The 18,685-nt window shown below is 41.3% G+C and overlaps 1 protein-coding gene across 2 annotated transcripts in view; it reads right to left on the bottom strand.

The window, feature by feature from the left end:
- The window catches only part of PTPRN2 (protein tyrosine phosphatase receptor type N2), a 1,212,473-nt gene that overhangs the window by 834,820 nt on the left and 358,968 nt on the right, over window positions 1-18,685 (bottom strand). For both annotated transcript variants that reach the window (XM_075587846.1, XM_075587847.1), the window contains exon 4: window positions 8,569-8,686. In XM_075587846.1, the coding sequence (XP_075443961.1) occupies window positions 8,569-8,686 (118 nt within the window). The remainder of the gene's footprint in view (window positions 1-8,568; window positions 8,687-18,685) is intronic.

The raw sequence follows: 18,685 nt of genomic DNA, 5'->3' as shown, positions 1-18,685 counted from the left end.
ACCTGTGTGTCTCTGATTACTAATGGACATATTAACCATGCTCTAGCCCTTGAACACTGGCGGCAGCTTACCTCTGCATTGGGACCACCCGAGACCCTGCCGGCCTGTGGTATTAATTGTGTGTGTAAAAAAAAATAATGGTATTATGGGGGGGGGGGGAGCACAGAGGGTGGGTGGGTTGTGTATTGTTGTGTATTAGATTTTGTAATATTTATAGGGGGGCTGGAAGGTGGGTAGTGGGACTGTTGTGTGTATTTGTGTTTACTGGTGCAGCGGGCCGTTATTCATACACTTCACGCGTCATGTACATTGGAATCCTGATTTGAAACCGTGGGATGAATTCCAGCCTTCCCGCACTAAGATGCGAGCGCGGCGAGAGCAGAAAAACGAATTTTAGTGTTCTGGCTTTTAAAAACATGAAATTGACACAGTAGCACAGTAGCACAGTACTGTACACATTACAATTCCTCCATTTTATTGCAAACGAAGAAACAGAATCCATGAAATTGAAACAAAACATTCGCGATAAGCGCGGGTGCCTGGGGCGATTGGCCGCGTTCATGCTGCGTGGGGAACAGCAGAGAACTCAAAATCGTCACCGTGATGTGTTCGAATAACGTCCGCTGCATCAGTTTTGTGGGTTGCGGGGATGGGTGAAGCGGGTTGTAGCCCCAAGGATTGGTGTTTAGGACTACCGGGTGGTAGCGGGAGGTGTTAACTCCCGTCATTACCGTAGCGGTATTAACCGCTAAGGTAATGAAGGGGTTAAGTCCACTCGCTACCCACCCGCAAGGCCTAAACACCCACCAAGGGCCAAATACCACCTTCACCCACCCCCACTACCAACAATAAGCTTGGCACTGGTGGTTAACCCCTTCATTGCTTAGCAGTTAGCCACTGAGGTAATGAAGTGGCTGTAAATGCCTTTTTTAGGCATCTGATTCAGGCCGGGGGTTTCCGGTGCTTATATCAATGGATATCAGCTCCGGAGACCCCGGCATCAATCCCATGCAGGAAAAAGGCCTGATTTTTTTTTAAGTACCGTCTCGCCGCTTCTCCCCATCTTCTTGCCAACTTTTTGTGGCGAAGCGATTTGGAGAGCAAATCTCCATTCTAGATCAGCTGATCGGGGCTACTAGAATTGAGTGAGTTTGAAAAGCTGGCGATGAGCGGCAAAAAGTTGTTTATCGCCGAGTGGTTGCCGTTTGTTTTGTTTTTTTCCGGCAAAAAAACCTGGCGATTTTTGCTCTTATCGCCAGCTTATCGGGGCTTACTGAATATGGCTTTTTTGGCGATAAGCTGGCGATAAGGGGCTTATCGCTGCTTATAGCATGAGGCCCTAAATGTGGAGTTTAATATCAATGCTTTCCTGGTATGATGGTTCTCTGGTGTTCTGCGTTTCATATGTTATAATCCTCATTACCATGGGAGGTGGTTTTATTATTATTCGTTCATCACACAATGAGAATTTATATGAGAATATCTTTATTCAATTTGCCCTTTAAACTATTGCTTGAGTGTAACGATCTCATTACTGAGACAATCGCCTTTTATAAATGTATGTATAATTTTTCTAGATACATTACATTCCATTTTTACTTTATTATTACTTAATTTTTATGGTCATTCATTTTTAGCAATTCCATAGTTGGAACTTTGCTTCATATTTTTGCTATTCAGGTTTTAATCTATTTTAAATAGTTTTACATATACATTTTTAATGGATGTGCATATATTCATATGTTTTATAAGATGCATGCACTATTAACTAATCTGCAGGTTTTTATTTCTTTTGTGCTATTCCTCATATAAGTTTTCATTTGAGGCACAAGAGACCTGTAATTTTGGTATTTTTGCAGCTCCTTGGAGATGCCCTCTATCCTATACAATGTACTTGTTTTTATGATTAAACATATTGATATTTGCATAATTATATTTTCTTTTAACCTAGTATTGTTGTAGTGTCCATCTTCTTAAATGCAATTTTGTTCATGTTTAATTATTCATGTACTTTGCACATGCTTCTTAATTGCATTGTGGTGTCACGCATTCGGGGACTATTTAAGGAAATACCTTTTACCCAAGGATCATACCCCTGAGGAAGTTCTACCAGAAAGAAATGCGTAGGGCAGTGGAGCCGCATCAGATGTGAGACGCTGGGTGATCTACACACGTTCCAATTGGTTCCTGTTGATGGGGCGTTTCCGAAAGTGGTATCATCACTCCCTTGTGGAGGAAGGAGAGTGATGGGTGTGCATTACCCTGTGTTGGTTCCTGGACCCAGGGTGGTCACAACGCTTATGATAGGGCAGTGGAGCAGCTTCAAATGCGAGATGCTGGGAAATCTAAACCCATTCCAATTGGTTCCTGTTAAGGGGGCGCTTCTGGAACTGACATCAGCACTCCTGTCTGGAGGAAGGAGAGTGATGGGTGCGCGTCTCCTGTTCTGGTTCCTGGACCTAGGGTGGTCACAAAGCTGTGATATAGCGTAGCTTGTGAGTGCTATATAGTTATTTTATTTTGTGTTCTTTTGATTAAAATGCATGGCTGTAGGGTCTGCTTATTCGTCTTTTGAGTGGATGAACTCTGGGCTTGGTATTTGACCGTAAGGCCTTTTTATCTGCAACTGCTTACACATCTACACCACTGAATATCCTGCTACCATCTGGAAGAGGTTTATTTTTTTACCTCATACTGCCTGCCTTCATATAAATAATAAAATAGCATGTTCTTGTATAGCACTGCTAGTTTTACGTAGCACTTTACAGAGACTTTTTGCAGGCACGGGTCCCTGCCCCATGGAGCTTACAATCTATGTTTTTGGTGTCTGAGGCACAGGGAGATAAAGTGACATGCCCAAGTTCACAAGGAGCCGACACTGGGAATTGAACCAGGTTCCCCTGCTTCAAAATCAGCGCCAGTCAGTGTGTTTACTCACTGAGCACACCATTATTAATTCAATAATATTTATCACTGGTTGTGTAGCACTATATTTTCCTTTTTTTGAACTTGGCAGTATTTACTCTCCGTATACTGTGCCTGTAGCCAAATAGTAGAGGTTCTTGAAGTACGATCCCACTCGACTTGCCGCTCTAGTTTCCAGTCCATCCTGATACATAGCGCAATGAGTTCCTGCAGGTCTTTAGGGGTCAGTTCAGGTCAGGTCAGTTCATCCTTTAAATACTTGGAAAGCCCTTGCTAGAATGCTGCCACCATAGCTTCACTGTTTCACCCTGTCTCAGCAGCGAGAGTACAGAATTCAATCTAAAACTGGCCCACTGTACTGTATGTGTTTCCTCAAACATGTGAAGGAGCGGTGAGGAAGCTGAGGACACAACCTGAGGCATCACATATCTTTTTGAACGCCTGTAAGAAGGCCAGAGAGTCATTAATGAGTGGAGACTCCCTCTCACACAGAGGAGAAGCCCAGGCTAAGGCATCACCTATAGTTAGAGTTTATGTATGCTACCCTGGCTCAGTGGGTGCAAAACATGGAGGTCTGGAGTTCAAACTGAATAGAACATTGATTCAAAAAACTTCTGCACATAGCAGGTTCTCCTCTGTAATGCAGAGGTGCTAGGATCTGTGATTCACTGGGTGTCTGGAGTGATGGAGCTCGTGCTGGATGCACAGCAAGTGCGAGTGGCGAGGGGGTAAAACCCACTTGAAGGGTGTTCAACTGCGTGGCAATGGTCTGAAGAGAGCTATGGGTTATGAGCGTCAATTGTTGATCTTGCTGGGTGAGACGTTTCTCATGATCTCCGATTAGATATCCCTGGACAAAAACGGCCCTCCCTACTTCAGCGGGGTCCATGTTTGGGTCGAGCAAAATATAATAGCACACATCTCGGATCAGGAACCAGACCCGCAGGGTCTAAGGTTGGGGTATATATTCACTGACCAGAGCCACTGTCCTGCTTAGAGTAATCACAGTTGGGATGCAGGCAGGGGATCAAGGCACAGGAGTGGATCATCAGGAAGCGCAAACATGTGAAAACAAAAAACAAATACTGATGGTGCAGTATAGTAGTGATTATGGCGTGGGTAATATATTAGCAGGTCTATATGCAGAATACTCACAAACGTGAGATGATAATGGACACGTAAAGGTATCTTTGGGTGGTGTGCTGCAAACAATGCAATCAGAATGGCAATCTGTCACCAACCAGATGGATCACTCCAAAGGACCTTAGTAAAAGATAAATCCGGACATAGTGCAGACTGTACAGGATAATTTATAAGGGTAGATAAAATCCAATACACTCACATGGTCAAAGGTTTAAAAAAGCATTCAGATCTCACGCAGTGGACCTCTGCAACCAGTTGAGTGGTGTCTCTGCTATCCCTCTGTGCTGGCGTGCGTCTCACGGATGCGTCTCACCGAAGACCGGAAGTGACGACATCCGCTTCCAGAGGTTCCGGTTGATGCAACGACGTCACTCTACGCGTTTCACCTTCTCGGTTTCTTGCTTGGGTGCTTCTGTCTCTCTGCTGCAGACGGATCTCAGGTTCTCCTATGTTTGCAATGGTCTGATGGAGACACTCACTACATCCGGGTCTCTGCTCTGTGTCCTACTGCGCATGCTCACCTCCAGGGGATAAAGGCAGGTGGCAGAGGTGCAAGGCTGGGTCACAGGCAGGGTTCGGCAACAGGGAATCCACAGGCAAGAGGACTTACAAGGTAACACAGCTGGAACTGAAGAAAGACAGGAACCTTTGCACAGCAACATCCTGTGGGATGTGCAGCCTTAAGTAGGAGGATGCCAGGGATAAAGATGGCAGCAACAGCCACATAAGGGCAAGTTCCAGCAAAATCCTTATAGTGATCTTCACCCTTCCCATATTTAAATGTGGCCTGAAAATGCAGTTCCTAATGAAACCCTATCCAACATCCCTGATATACTTATTCTTATTCCTCCTGCCTCACAACACCTATCGAGTAATATCAAAGGCAGAGTTAGTTGCTTGGGTTACAAAGTAACTGTTTAAAGCAGAGGCTTTACCATTTTATTTTAATAAAAAAATCTATATAACTATACAAAAGTGTCTATTATTTATGAAAAAAGACTACATTTAGCCTGTAACAGTAATAATCCCCTCAGAACAGGGCATTACTGGCCAATAATGGCCAGTAATGCCCTGTTCTGAGGGGATTATTACTTAAGTATTACAATTATCACCCTGACAAAAACAGGATACAATGTTTTACCAATATTTTGTTCTATTGAAACAGTGACAGAAGAGCAAGCGCTGCCTGTAATTCTAAAAAAAGTATATTTGTAACATTCACTGTCATATTAGGACACCACACATGATGCTGACACATTTCCCCCTAGTAACCAAAACAGACTTAATACTAGAAGTAATAAGTACAAACGCAAATCTCTAAGTAATAAGGCAAACAAAAGTTTGTTTGGATTTTGTTTTTGCTCGAGATTACCAATTAATCAAATCTGTGCTTATTGTTGGACTAATAGGTTTATGCCACCAAATGGCTGGTGAATATTTTGTTACTGTGATATAATAATGATAATAATAATAAAAACGTTTTTTTCTTGTATAGTGCTGACAGTGTATGCAGCGCTGTACATGGTATATATTTTTTTGCAGACACAAGTCCCTGCCCCGTAGAGCTTACAATCTAATTTTTCTTGTGTGTGTGCTCGAGGCACAGGGAGATGAAGTGTTATGCCCAAAGGTCACAAGGAGCTGACACCAGAGTCCCCTGCTTCAAACTCAGTGCTTTCAGAGTCCGTGTCTTTACTCACTGAGCCACTCCTTCAACCCAGATACAAACTACAGGCATACCCCGCTTTAAGTACACTCACTTTAAGTACACTCGCGAGTAAGTACATATCGCCCAATAGGCAAACGGCAGCTCACGCATGCGCCTGTCATCACGCCCTGAACAGCAATACCAGCTCCCTACCTGTACCGAAGCTGTGCGCAAGCGGGGAGACTATAGAGCCTGTTACAAATGCGTTATTTACATCAGTTATGCACGTATATGACGATTGCAGTACCGTACATGCATCGATAAGTGGGAAAAGGTAGTGCTTCACTTTAAGTACATTTTCGCTTTACATACATACTACGGTCCCATTGCGTACGTTAATGTGGGGTATGTCTGTATATACAAATTAGATACATTCCACTGTAATATAAGTGCCATCTAATGTCTGTCATTAACACTGCAACTATCCTATTGATATTCAGGACTTCCCAAGTCAAACTCACCTTCAGTCTTCACACATTTTAACAGTGCCCTAATATGGCCTGATACAATGATGTCCGTATTGCTACAATACAGTATGTCCTTAAGCAGTAAACAATTCAGGATGAAAGAAATATACATTTCCTTGTTTTTTTTTATTTTTTGCCTGATCATTTATAACATCTATTTATTTAAAACATAACCCTACACTACTTATTTTGTCTCTTGTTTTATGACTGAATTGGTCATTACATGTGGAGCTACCCAGTTCTAGAGATTCTGTTTCTTTGTTATTGTTATTGTTTATTTGGTAATTAAATACCTTTATAAGATTGAGACATATCCAGCCAAATGCAATCAAAGCACCGTGTATTCCACTGACATCGTCATCAATGCCCAGTGTAGTAACTCACAGAATAATGACTGATATAATCGTACATTAGGGAGCCTCCAAGTTCCCATTCAATACACAATGATTATTTTTATTGTGGTATTGTAGCTGCATGATTATATTCTAATGTTAAAAATGTGACGGAAGGATTGTACCATGCTATCAAGGACAACTCAAAACAACTCTTTGACTAAAAAGGTTCAACCATGTGAACTGTTTATCACCCAATCTTCTTCCCATTTATCTACTAGTTCACTTAGTAGAGAGAAATGCCCATTTGTATTTACTTATTCAATCAGTGTGTAACCATTGCTAATCTATCTATCTATCTATCTATCTATCTATCTATCTATCTATCTATCTATCTATCTATCTATCTATCTATCTATCTATCTATCTATCTATCTATCTATAGATATATAGATATATAGATATATCTATATATATATATATGTATATATATAAATATATATATATATATATATATATATATATATATATAGATATACTGTATATATATATACTGTATAAATATAGATATAGATATACTGTATATATATATATATATATATAGATATAGATATAGATATAGATATAGATATAGATATACTGTATGTGTACATATGTATACATGTATACATACAGTATATCTATATCTATATCTATATCTATATCTATATATATACAGTATATCTATATCTATATTTATTAGCTCTAATTGTGTTGCTGGTCCCTTACATATAAAATAACATTGCATCCAATACCAGCAAAGACAAAAGCTGCCCATATGGGCCTCAAGACCCCATCTGGTCAGGTTTTCAGGATATCCCTGCTTCAGCACAGGTGGCTCAAACAGTGGCTCAGTCTTTGACTGAAGTTGGGATAGCCTTAAATCCAGACTTGCTGGGAGCTCTTGTAGACTGGAGTTGAGAATCTCTGAACTAACTTAATAGTTCTTCATAGATTCATATGGAAGCCTGATCAGGAGCTATTAAGACTTTTAAAGCTTCAGTTCAAGCAATATCATACATGGTTTTTTTTTTTGTTTTTTTTTTAAATAAATCAGTTCTGTACTATGAAAAAATACTGGTAGGATTAAAAAAAAAAAACCGTTAAAGATATTTTTAATGTATTCTAAGGCTGCGCTTATAGTGCCGGCGACAGCGACGCGACATTGCATCAAAACAAATGCCTTGGCGCCATCGCATGCACTTATAGTAAGCGCGGCGCAATGGCTTGGTCGCGATCGCTGGAAGTCATCTCTATTTGATTTCTCCAGCGATCGCAGCCTGACATCACCATCGCCGTCGCGTCTCCGTCGCCGGCACTATAAGCGTAGCCTTATGTAACAAGCATTTTTGTTTCTATAGCAACCATTTACAAAGTCACATCCCCTTCCTCTTCTGAGACAGGCTCTGGAGCCCTGCCCTCTCTCTAGCAGTGCACCAATTGTATCTTTGCATCTTTGATCCTCTTCTGCAGCATTAACAGTGATTTAAATAGCCTCCAAGCCGAATCATTGCCGATCGGTCACAGGAGAACGGCTCGATCGGCAACTTAGCTAATCACTTGTCAGTGTAAAAACTGTACTGATGCACATATTGAATGGGGAAAAAATATATATTTTTAAGCAGCAGCTTGAACTGCAGCTTTAAAGCCTCTTCTTCCAATGTGCACATAAAGAAAAAAAAGACTTGTGAGATCTCAAACGCTTATGTGCAGACACTTATGAGAGCCTTGCATTTGGCGTAACACTAAAATGAACTAGAGGTATTGGGCCTCATTCGGAAAAGTTAATAACTGCCCACGCAGAATATGCAAACTGCAGCTGTCACATTTTGTGAATGAGACTCATTGAGTGGTTTTTAATGTTAGCAAGTTTTTCAACAACAAAAAACTTACAGCAACAATAAATGATTTGATTGCCCAGTTCATCATGCAAAGACAAAAGCATGAACTTTACCTTGGTGTGCTGGAACCATCGGAGGCAAGACGTTCAGGTTGTCTGCTATGGATTTTGCGAATATTTGATAATTCACTAGCAATGATGCGCTGAGTGTAATCATCCTTCCAAGTAAAACCTAGTCAAAACAAAAAAAGAATTGAGAATACATCTGTAGCAAAACGTTTAACAATCAATGAAAAGGTTATTTCTTTGCATCTGATCCAACTACCTGCAGGCTCTCCTCCCTTCAATGTTACTCCAATATTCCGGATTATCCCTGTACAACACCATACTCGATTTGTGTTATTATAGCATGCAATGAAAAAAACAGATAGCACAAGTGCACTGATAGAATATTCACAAATCATATTTTATCAGTTTTAATGAGTCCTACAGAACAGTCTGAACTTTTGTGCCCATCTTTAATATATAAATATACAGTATCACTGTGTGTGTGTATGTGTATAACAAATAAAAATATCACTTGTTAGCACATTAACATGTCTTAGACAGGTCTGCAACCCTGCCTTTCACCATTAACACCTAGCATACAGTGATTCCACTGCGGCAAGGGATTCTGGGAAATTACATGCAAATGAGCACACAGTGTCACGTTTTGCTTGAAATCCTCAAATCCTTATCTCACTGCCTCAAACTGGCAGGGAGGTGGCAATTGGTGTTTAAGAAGATGTATTGTGGCACTTGTGCTGTCAGGTTTCATCATGGAAGCTTGAACAATAGCCTGCTAAAGTGGTAAAGGTACTTGCCAACATGCAAATGATGCCGGAACGCCAAGTAAAACCACAAACCCCTATTATGGAATACACCGGAAAGCAATGGGCCTCATTCTCCGGAGGATGAAAAGTCTCAAAAGCGTTCAGGATAAAGGCAGTGGGTGCTAAGAATCATGAGACATTAAACAAAAGCTGTAACTCAAACCTAAATCTGGCTACCTACAACTACCAGACTCTCTCCAGTGAAGCATCAACGCAAGAACTGCAAAACAAAGTTGCAAAGATTAAGCTAAATACTGTTGGCCTTAGTAAAGTAAAAAGAAAAGATGAAGGCCTCATTGAGCTCAAAGTGGACACCTACTGGTTTCATTAAAGATATACAGAAAATGGAAGAATCAGTGGTATATGCTTCATCGTTAACAAGAGATGGAGAAACAACAGAGTGGTGTATGAAAGCTCATTTGAAAGAGCAGCCAGAATTGTCGTTCAGTTGACAAAGAGATACAGGCTTCAAATAATCAAATAATCCACGTGTACAGTATGCCTCATTAACAAGTTACACAGCTAAGGAAGTAGACGACTTCTACCATGAAATCAACCAATTTAACAACAAAGTAAATTGTCACCACAAGATCATTATGGGAGATTTCAATGCAAAGATTGGTGCCCAACAGAAAGGCAAAGTATCAGTGGATATGTATGATTACGGCAATAGGAATGAGCAGAGATAGGTTGGTAGAATTTGCAGAATGAGAAAAATTGTGCATCGTGAGTTTATTCTTGAAAAAGAATCCAAATAGAAAATGGACATGGGATGGACCCAATGGAATAAAAAATTAAATTGACTATATCATAGCTAACAAGAAACCCGTGATTTAAATCTGCACAGTGCTTAACTGTTTTGACACAAGGAGTGATCACTGATTGGTTTGCTGCAAATTACATCTGAATGCGAAGATTGAAAGAGGAAAACTGATTAAAACAGAAGACAAAAACAATCAACATCAAGAACCTCAAGAATAACAGCAGAGATTTTCAACTAGAGCTGACAAAACACTTCAGCTTACTTGAAATGCATGAGGACACATTAACAGAGAATTATAAAGAATTTATGACGATTGCAGTTGAAAACAGGATAGGAAAATATCATGAGAATAAGCTGTTACTGAGGAGACAATAAAAAATGAACAATCCCAAGACGCAAGAACAAGAATTGCATATGTAGACCTCTACAAGACAATCCTATTCCCTCACACATTATCAGAACTTTTACTCCACTCTTAATCCCCACTCTCACCCAAATCTTCAACTCCTCCCTCTCCTCTGGCACTTTAACCTCCTCCTATAAGATGTGGTGGTCACACATATTTTCAAAAACACCATAGACCTGTAGACATGGCTGGGTCCGGATATATTTCTGCCCCTCTGTCATGTAAGTCCTGGTAGCTGCAGGCTGTGCAAGGCTATCATCTTGGGTTTTCCCCATTCTCAGGCTGCCTCTCTGACTGACAGGGGTGGAGGTGGAACTTGGTCTGTGTGCAACCAATCGAGGTGCAGAGCTTGTGCCTTCCCCCTCTGCCCTAGAGAGGAAGTCATTCCAAATTATAGTGAGTCCAAGTCTCTCCCTCAAGGGAGTGAGATGTGCCTCAGCCCCCTCAGGGGGGCTGAAGAGAATACCAAGCAGGCTTGGGAGGCCTCGATTATGCCAGGAGGCCTAGGCACCATCCAGAAGCTTGGGGGCTTGAGAAAACATACTACCTCTGTTGTATAACATTTACAGTGGAGGAATAAAGAAGCCCTTTCGTTTTATATACCCCTGCCTAAGTCTTGGTCTACTGGGAAGGATATGAGAGATATGTTTCAAAGTGGGGACTGTCTCCAGTACACCTGGGCCTTCTGTGAATGGAGGCGTTGCATCAGATAAGAATCCAGCCTGAAGACAACTGAAAGCCTGTCCTGTTTCTCCATACCAAAGAAGACCCTCAGCATCTCCTGGAACCTAACAGGTTTGAAGCACCACACCAACGGTAGCAAAAGTCCAGATCTCCCAGAGGGGGGGGGGGGGGTGGAAGAAGCGCTACAGACCATACATGCCTTACTAACTAGTGCCCTTTATCTCTCCTGCATTTTGCCTCCAAACTGCTAGATAGTCTCATGTATGATCAACTTTCTTAATTTCCATGCCTTTATAATCTGTTCTTTGCACAGTCCACTCAACAAAGACTGTGGTCACTAAAGTAGCCAATGATTTACATGAAGCAAAATCCCATGGTAATTTTTCTCTACTTATTGTACTCAATCTCTCTGCTGCCTTTGATACCGTTAATCACTCTTTTCTCCTTCATATTCTCAACTCTCTTAGTGTCCGAAACCAAGCTCTATCCTGGTTCTCATCATACATTTTCTGTCCCTATTTCTAACATGCGTATGTGTTGTATTGTATGTCTTTATTTATATAGCGCCATTAATGTACATAGCGCTTCACTTGGTGTACCTCAGAAATATGTTCTGGGACCTCTCTTTTTCTCTCTATACACACTAAGATTGGTGACCTCATCAACTATTTTGGCTTTAGGTATCACGTCTATGGAGATGCTACGCAGATGTACAGTATAACCTTAACTTTCTACCTGCAATCCAGTCCCAAGTCTCAGATTGCTTACTGGCTATATCCTCATGGATGGCACTCCGCTACCTGAATATTAATATGTTTAAACTGAACTCCTCATATTTCCCCCTAAGCCTGACCTACAGGTGAGCAAGGCTTCCTGTCCTAGGTGCCGCGGACAAATAAGCAAAACTCTACGGTGCAAGGGACAGTATCTGCTGCGATGTCTAGATGGGACCCCAGGCAGCATTAATTTTTTGGTGCCACAACCACTGTGGCAGAGGGACTGCACATGGCAGTGGCACCAAAGACAGTTATTACAGCTTACTACATCTGTTACTTGCAACAATTGTTGGATGATCACATTGCCAACTGTCCTGGTTATAGGTGCACTTGTGATACATAGTTCCACTTGTTGGATTCATGTGCGTCAGGACTTTGTGGCTTTCCTTTGTGGGGGGGGGGAGCTTGTCATCTGATAATATGGTCAGGAGACACAATACATATCCCCTTTGGTGATTAGTAGCTTTGCTGCGCCTCTATATACCTGTTTAGCCTGTTGGCTGTGCACTCTAGGTACAAGCTGAGTGTGTGATTCAGCTGCTAACACAGCGTGCTTGGTTAAGTACAAACTGCCAGTAACTGTATACATGATTGATGGGATTTACACCTTCACTATAGCCAACAACCAGTCAGCACATTGTGCGGCACAGTCCCTCAGGAAGGGATTTAGATGCTAAACCCTCTGTATACCATTTATGATACTACTAGTTTAACTGGTGTTTGTATTGCTGTGTTATATATGTCTTACACAGCGTGCATGATTGAATACATACTGCTAGTACCGTTGCAGATGACAGACAGGTCATACATACAATACATTATAGCTGCTTAATTACAGCGTACTATATATACCTACACTGCTCTACCCACTCCCTGCACCCACTCCCCGTTTCTTTAATATTTGTAGTTGTCTTTGCATATGTGTTAAATAAACTGTTTTTATATATATCTCTTTAATATGGTGTATGGGGTTCTTTACCCATGGATTGAACTCTTCCCAGCCATTTACAGTAGAAGGGAGTGCAAATAGGATTTCTTTTGGGTTATCTCAACCCTACACCCTGTCCACTCATACTTATCTCCCGTATGCACCCCTATCTAAATGTACATACCCTTGATAACATTTGATAACACCTTGATTTCCATCACAGTAAACAGTACTACCATCTATCCTGTTGCCAAAGCATGTTGCCTATTTGACACCTCCCATGTCTCCTAATTTTCTCCTCCTATTTCTTCTCCATTAACATTCACGGCATGGCTAAAAGTTGTTGGTTCTTCCTCTGTAACATTGCCAAGATCCGCGCTTTCCTCTGTCAATTTCCTCTGCTAAAACTCTAATACATGCCCATATCCTCTCCCGTCTGGGTTATTGTAACATACTGTTAATAGGCCTCCCCACCTCACAACTTTCACCTTAAAAATAAATATATCCAAAATTCTGCTGCTAGAATAATGTCACTTTCTTCTAAAAAAGATCTGCTCAACTCCTCCGTAAAACCTTCTCTGTGCTACTCCTTACATAGCTTTCATCTCTCGTGGTCTACCCATAAATGTCTTCTTTCCAACCCTTCCACCTCAAATGATCTCTCTCGCTTTAAACATTTTTCCTCGCTGCCCCTTACCTGTGTAACTCTCTCTCTCACTTGGTGTACTCAAATCACTTTATCTCATCATCTTTAAATCAAACCATCCAGCCAAAAATGTCCCACTCCTGACTCATGGCTACTGTCCCACACCCACAGTTGTTCCTTCCAACCATTGTGGCCAAGCACTGCCATCTACTGCACTTATTCCATCACCTGTTGTCTCTGTAAGTCTCCCAACATACCACTTATTTTAACCTCTCTGGGTCAGGGATTTCCTTTCCTATTGTCTGATTTTGTTTGTTGAACTTATTGTATTATAATTCCCTGTATTGTATTGTCTGTTTTGTAAAGTACACTGTGGGAGCTATATCTATATATACATACAGTACATATTGTAGCCCCCTGTCCCCCTTGTGGGTATACTAGTGTGGGTGACATGGGGGTAGATTGACATGGGGGGAGAAGAGTCACATGGGTGGAAGAGTGACATGGGGGGGTAAAGAGTGACATAGAGGGACAAGAAAGTAACATGGGGGTCAAGAAAGGGACATGGGGAAAGAGTCTATGGTGGGAGCGTGACTTGGAGGAGGTATGTCCCTACCTACTCCTGTGCAGCTCTAAGGTCTACAGGGGTTAACTGCAGCGTCAAGACATCCTGCAGCAAACAGGAAGCCACAGACACAGCTGCAGTAACCTCTATGGTCCCTACAGCTTGACCAGAGGAGGTAGGGACTGAAGGGGGAGGGGCTTGGGGCTCAGTATTTGAAAGGAAAGTTCTCTACTCACCATCTTCACCTCTTTTTTGCTGTCCCTAAGCACAGGGGGACATCAGACTGTCAACTTAAATTTGAGGTAGAAATGTGTTTTTCTTCATTTCTGTCCCAGCTTTGGATTGTAGCTATGAACTGGTGGTCCAGAATTTACATGCTGCTTGAAGAATAGAACAATTCCAGAACAATTGAGCAATGCCATAGTTATTCGCTTCCAGAAGAAAGAAAACCAAGAGGACCTCAAGAACAACATATGAATCAGTCTACTTACAATTATTTACAAGATTTTTATGAAGATATTCGTTAATCTGCAAACCCTGAATAGGCTCTAGCATTGCAATGCAGCAAAACATTTTGACAAGGAAAAGGCATACCTGTGCTCTTTAGTCTGCACACACTCACTTGGCTCACAACAGCTTCATGGAGCATTACCTGCCTCTGTGATAATTAACCTGCTATGTATCTCAACTTTGTTCTTTCTTGTGGCCTCATGGAAATGTTACTCTCTCTATCCACAACAAACTCCTCCCTCCTGGCCCACACCCAACATCACCATACAACCTGGATTACTCAAAAGCCTTGCAATATCTACTGAATGTTGGTGGAGAACTCTGAAAACCAGCACAGCAACCACTGCTCACTCTAATGGTAAACATCACAAATTTACAACTTGCAAACAACTACTCAAATTTCTATTCAATCTATTGCTCTCTTTAGCAGGCGATATTGAACTTAACCCAATGAAATCCAGTGTGGAATGGAACTGGGACAACGCACTGGTGCAATATTCCTAGATTTTGCAAAGGCTTTTGATACTGTTAATCATGTTATCTTGCTTAACAAACTCCAGTGCTCTGGAATAGGGAAGCATGCTTTAAACTGGTTTCATTCCTATCTATCAGGTAGTTCCCAACATGTGTCTATCTCAGGCTCTAGCTCCAACCCCTTGGATATCACCTGTGGTGTTCCGCAAGGCTCTGTTCTGGGGCCCTACTCTTCTCAGTGTTCATCAATGATATTCCTACAGCTTGTAAGGGAGCTTCAAGACGTATGCAGATGACACAATCTTATATGGATACAGCCCTAGCCTCTTTGACCTTGGACACATACTTCAATCTGACTTTTTGAGACTTGAAAATTGGATTTCCCAAAACAAACTGTTTATAAACACTGACAAGACTGTATCAATGGTATTTGGGACGAAGGCTAAATACCACCAATGACTGAGCTCCATATCAGAACCAACGCTAATACCACCCTAACTCCTATTACTCGTTTTAAATACTTGGGCATATGGTTTGACTCCCATTTAACATTTGCGATACACATTGATACCCTGACATCCAAAACCTATGCCAAACTAGGTGTACTTTACAGGAACACATCCTCCCTAATTCGGCCGCTCCTCCTTCTCTTACCGTGCACCCCAAAACTGGAACAAACTACCGGAGACTCTCACATCCACCACCAGTCTAAGTTCTTTCAAAACTAAAGCTGCCTCACATTTTAATCTGGTCTGTAACTGTTACATACGCCTATAATATATATTATCTTTAACTGTGCATGTAATGTCTTGTATATAATGTATACCCTGTTCACTTATGTAACTATTTATTTGTAATCAGGTATTATTTGTCATCTTAACTCTGCCCAGGACATACTTGAAAGCGAGAGGTAACTCTCAATGTATTACTTCCTGGTAAAACATTTTATAAATAAATAAATCGGCTGCAACAAACTCTGGATAATCCAAGCCACGAGTGTCTCCTAAAGCTCGAGTTCTGATCATCAAGAACCCCCCGCACCCCCCAAGTTCATTTTTTGGGGGGGTTTGAACTTGCAAATTCGCCTGTACTTAAAAAATGCTTCCAAATGAATTTAAAGTTATTGAAGTCTTCTGTTTTTATTGTGTGTTTAATGTTCTTTACCAAGCTTTTCTTTAAGTAGATATTTTTCAAGATGTACAGTATATCACAATTATGATACATTTCTCAAAGCAGCAGTCTGACTTCCATTTCCGTTGAGGAGATACAGTAAGTGTTTGAAATATTAAGTGTCTGAGGTTAAAATGGAGCTCTCCCCAGAGCAGGCTAAAGGTTACCATGGAAACCTCAAGAAGGGAGAGACGGGGGAGGGGTCAAGGGAGAGACAGGGGGGAGTTGCTGCTTCAATTTTGTTATTGTTGATATTTAAAAACACACTAAAGACTTGTACAATGCATTTGTTACTTTGATAAAGGTCTTGATAGGACTGAAATTTTGGTAATGATATATACACTGACCATATATCATTTTTAATAATCCTACTTGTGTGACTCTTTCGTTTGTTTTTCTGTTGTATAATGTGCGGGATTTTTTTATTTGTCTATATTATGGCGTACTTACGTTATTTTGTTACGGAAGATTTTTAGAAGAATATCAAATCCATGCCACAAAACTGAGTGTTTCGTCAAATTTAAGGTACTTTCCTCCCCTGTGTTTGTCTCCAAAATAAATATTGCACCCGTAAAATCCTTATTCTGTTGTACAAAGGATGTTCTAATATCTGCTGATATATTTAATCAAATGTGATGCAATGTGACATAGTAAATGTACTACTACCACTATTATATACACTTAATAAATGCAAAGATAAAATTGAAGGGTAGTTTTATCGTACTAGTGTAGCCACGCCATCTGTGGCTACTAGTTTGCTTCCAGGCAGTAAGCCCTGGTACAAGCAGGCCTTACCAGTAGTTGATATGGGGTTTTCCCCCTCCTGGGTACTGCACTTGAGTGACAGCGGGAGGTGGTGACATCCGGCCTGGGCATGACCAATCATGAGACAGACCTGGTGCCCTCCTCCTGGCTGTACTTAAGGGCAGGTACCGCCCAAATTTAGTAGTGCCTTTCGCCACTTGAGGAAGGCAGGTCACACAGTGGAGAGGCTGATTATTGGGCCTTCTTCAGTCCTCTTCACTCCGGGAGAGAGTGAGTGTGGACCATACATCTGCCTCTGCTAGGAAGGCAGTGAAGAGCTAGGATGGCTGCGGGTGCCCTTGGCCTGTAGTGACGGTCCAGGGACCATCCTTCAGTGGTAGCTGAGAGTTACTGCATCAGGCAGAAGTCTGCTTGTTACTGTGCTGTACAGAAGAGTAATCATCCATTCCTGATTGCATATACCTCCTTCCTGGTGCATGACCTTACTGGGGGGGGGAAAGGTAATACTTCTACCGTGGGAGATTACCTTCAGCTCCTGGAGCCTATGGCAGATGGAGGCACTGCACTGCTAAAGAGATATGTGGGGTATGAACCCCAGAAGCCTAGTCCTGTGTCCCCACTACCACCGGCGGACACCTCAGCCCTCCTGTTATCAGCAGGTATCATGCACCACACAATCCGTAATGGCCACATCTCCCACAGGGTGGGGAAACACTGTTACACTAGTTTTTTAATCTGGATAAATATTTATGAAAATATGATCATCCTTCCTGAAGATGTCCACTATTTATAATTTTATAAGAATTGCTTCATAATTGAACTCTAATCGCAGTAGCATTTTTTCTCATTTAGACAACAGTCTTAAACGAAATATACAGACTGTGCTATTTGTTTAGTTAAATGTCAAACACGTGTTAAATGGCTGGTATTTGGATCATAACATGTAATGGCTCTGGGCCACAGAAATATAGCTTTGGAATACTTGTTTTTGTAGTTTAAAAACAGTTTTCAAAAATTGTTAAGAAGCCTGTTTTTTTTTTTTATAAACAATGTTTCAGCCTTTTCAATTTAAAACCCCAGTTACATAACGTTGCCCTCTAGTCTAAAGGTGATGTTAGTGAAAATTAAATATTTTACTGGAGGGTCAATCAAAGACAGATGAAATATTAAAAGTTCCGCTTTACTTAAAACGTGTTTTTCTATGCATTTATTTAGTGGTGTTAAACATAGGTTTAGTAATCAAGATCCAAACAGGAACAGGAGCACAGCCTCACCAAAGGAACGTGGGACACCAGGAATAATTTCAGAGATTTATTGGATTAAAAGCACATAAGGACAAAGTCCTGACATGTTTCACGCACAGTTATACACCTTTTAACCCTTTCTTTTTTGGCGCACCGGATTGATGCGCTTTTTTTAGTTCGTCACCCTCTATTATAATTGTTTAACTTCTTTAACCCAGGCTGTGCTGACAAGCTGCGGCAGGCATATGCTTATAGGGGTCCATATTAAAATGGATTTGAAGCAAAAGGTGACACTGCGTGCTCATTTGCATGTAATTTCCCAGAATCCCTAGCCGCAATGGGAGCATTTTATGCTAAGAGATACTGTAATAATGGTGAAAAGCAGGTTTGCAGACTTGTCTGAGGCGTGTGAATGTGCTCACAAGTGA

The sequence above is a fragment of the Ascaphus truei genome, chromosome 2 (assembly GCF_040206685.1).
Source record: "Ascaphus truei isolate aAscTru1 chromosome 2, aAscTru1.hap1, whole genome shotgun sequence".
Taxonomy (NCBI): domain Eukaryota; kingdom Metazoa; phylum Chordata; class Amphibia; order Anura; family Ascaphidae; genus Ascaphus; species Ascaphus truei.
Note: the sequence above shows the minus strand (reverse complement) of the source record. Positions and strands in the feature narration are given on the sequence as shown.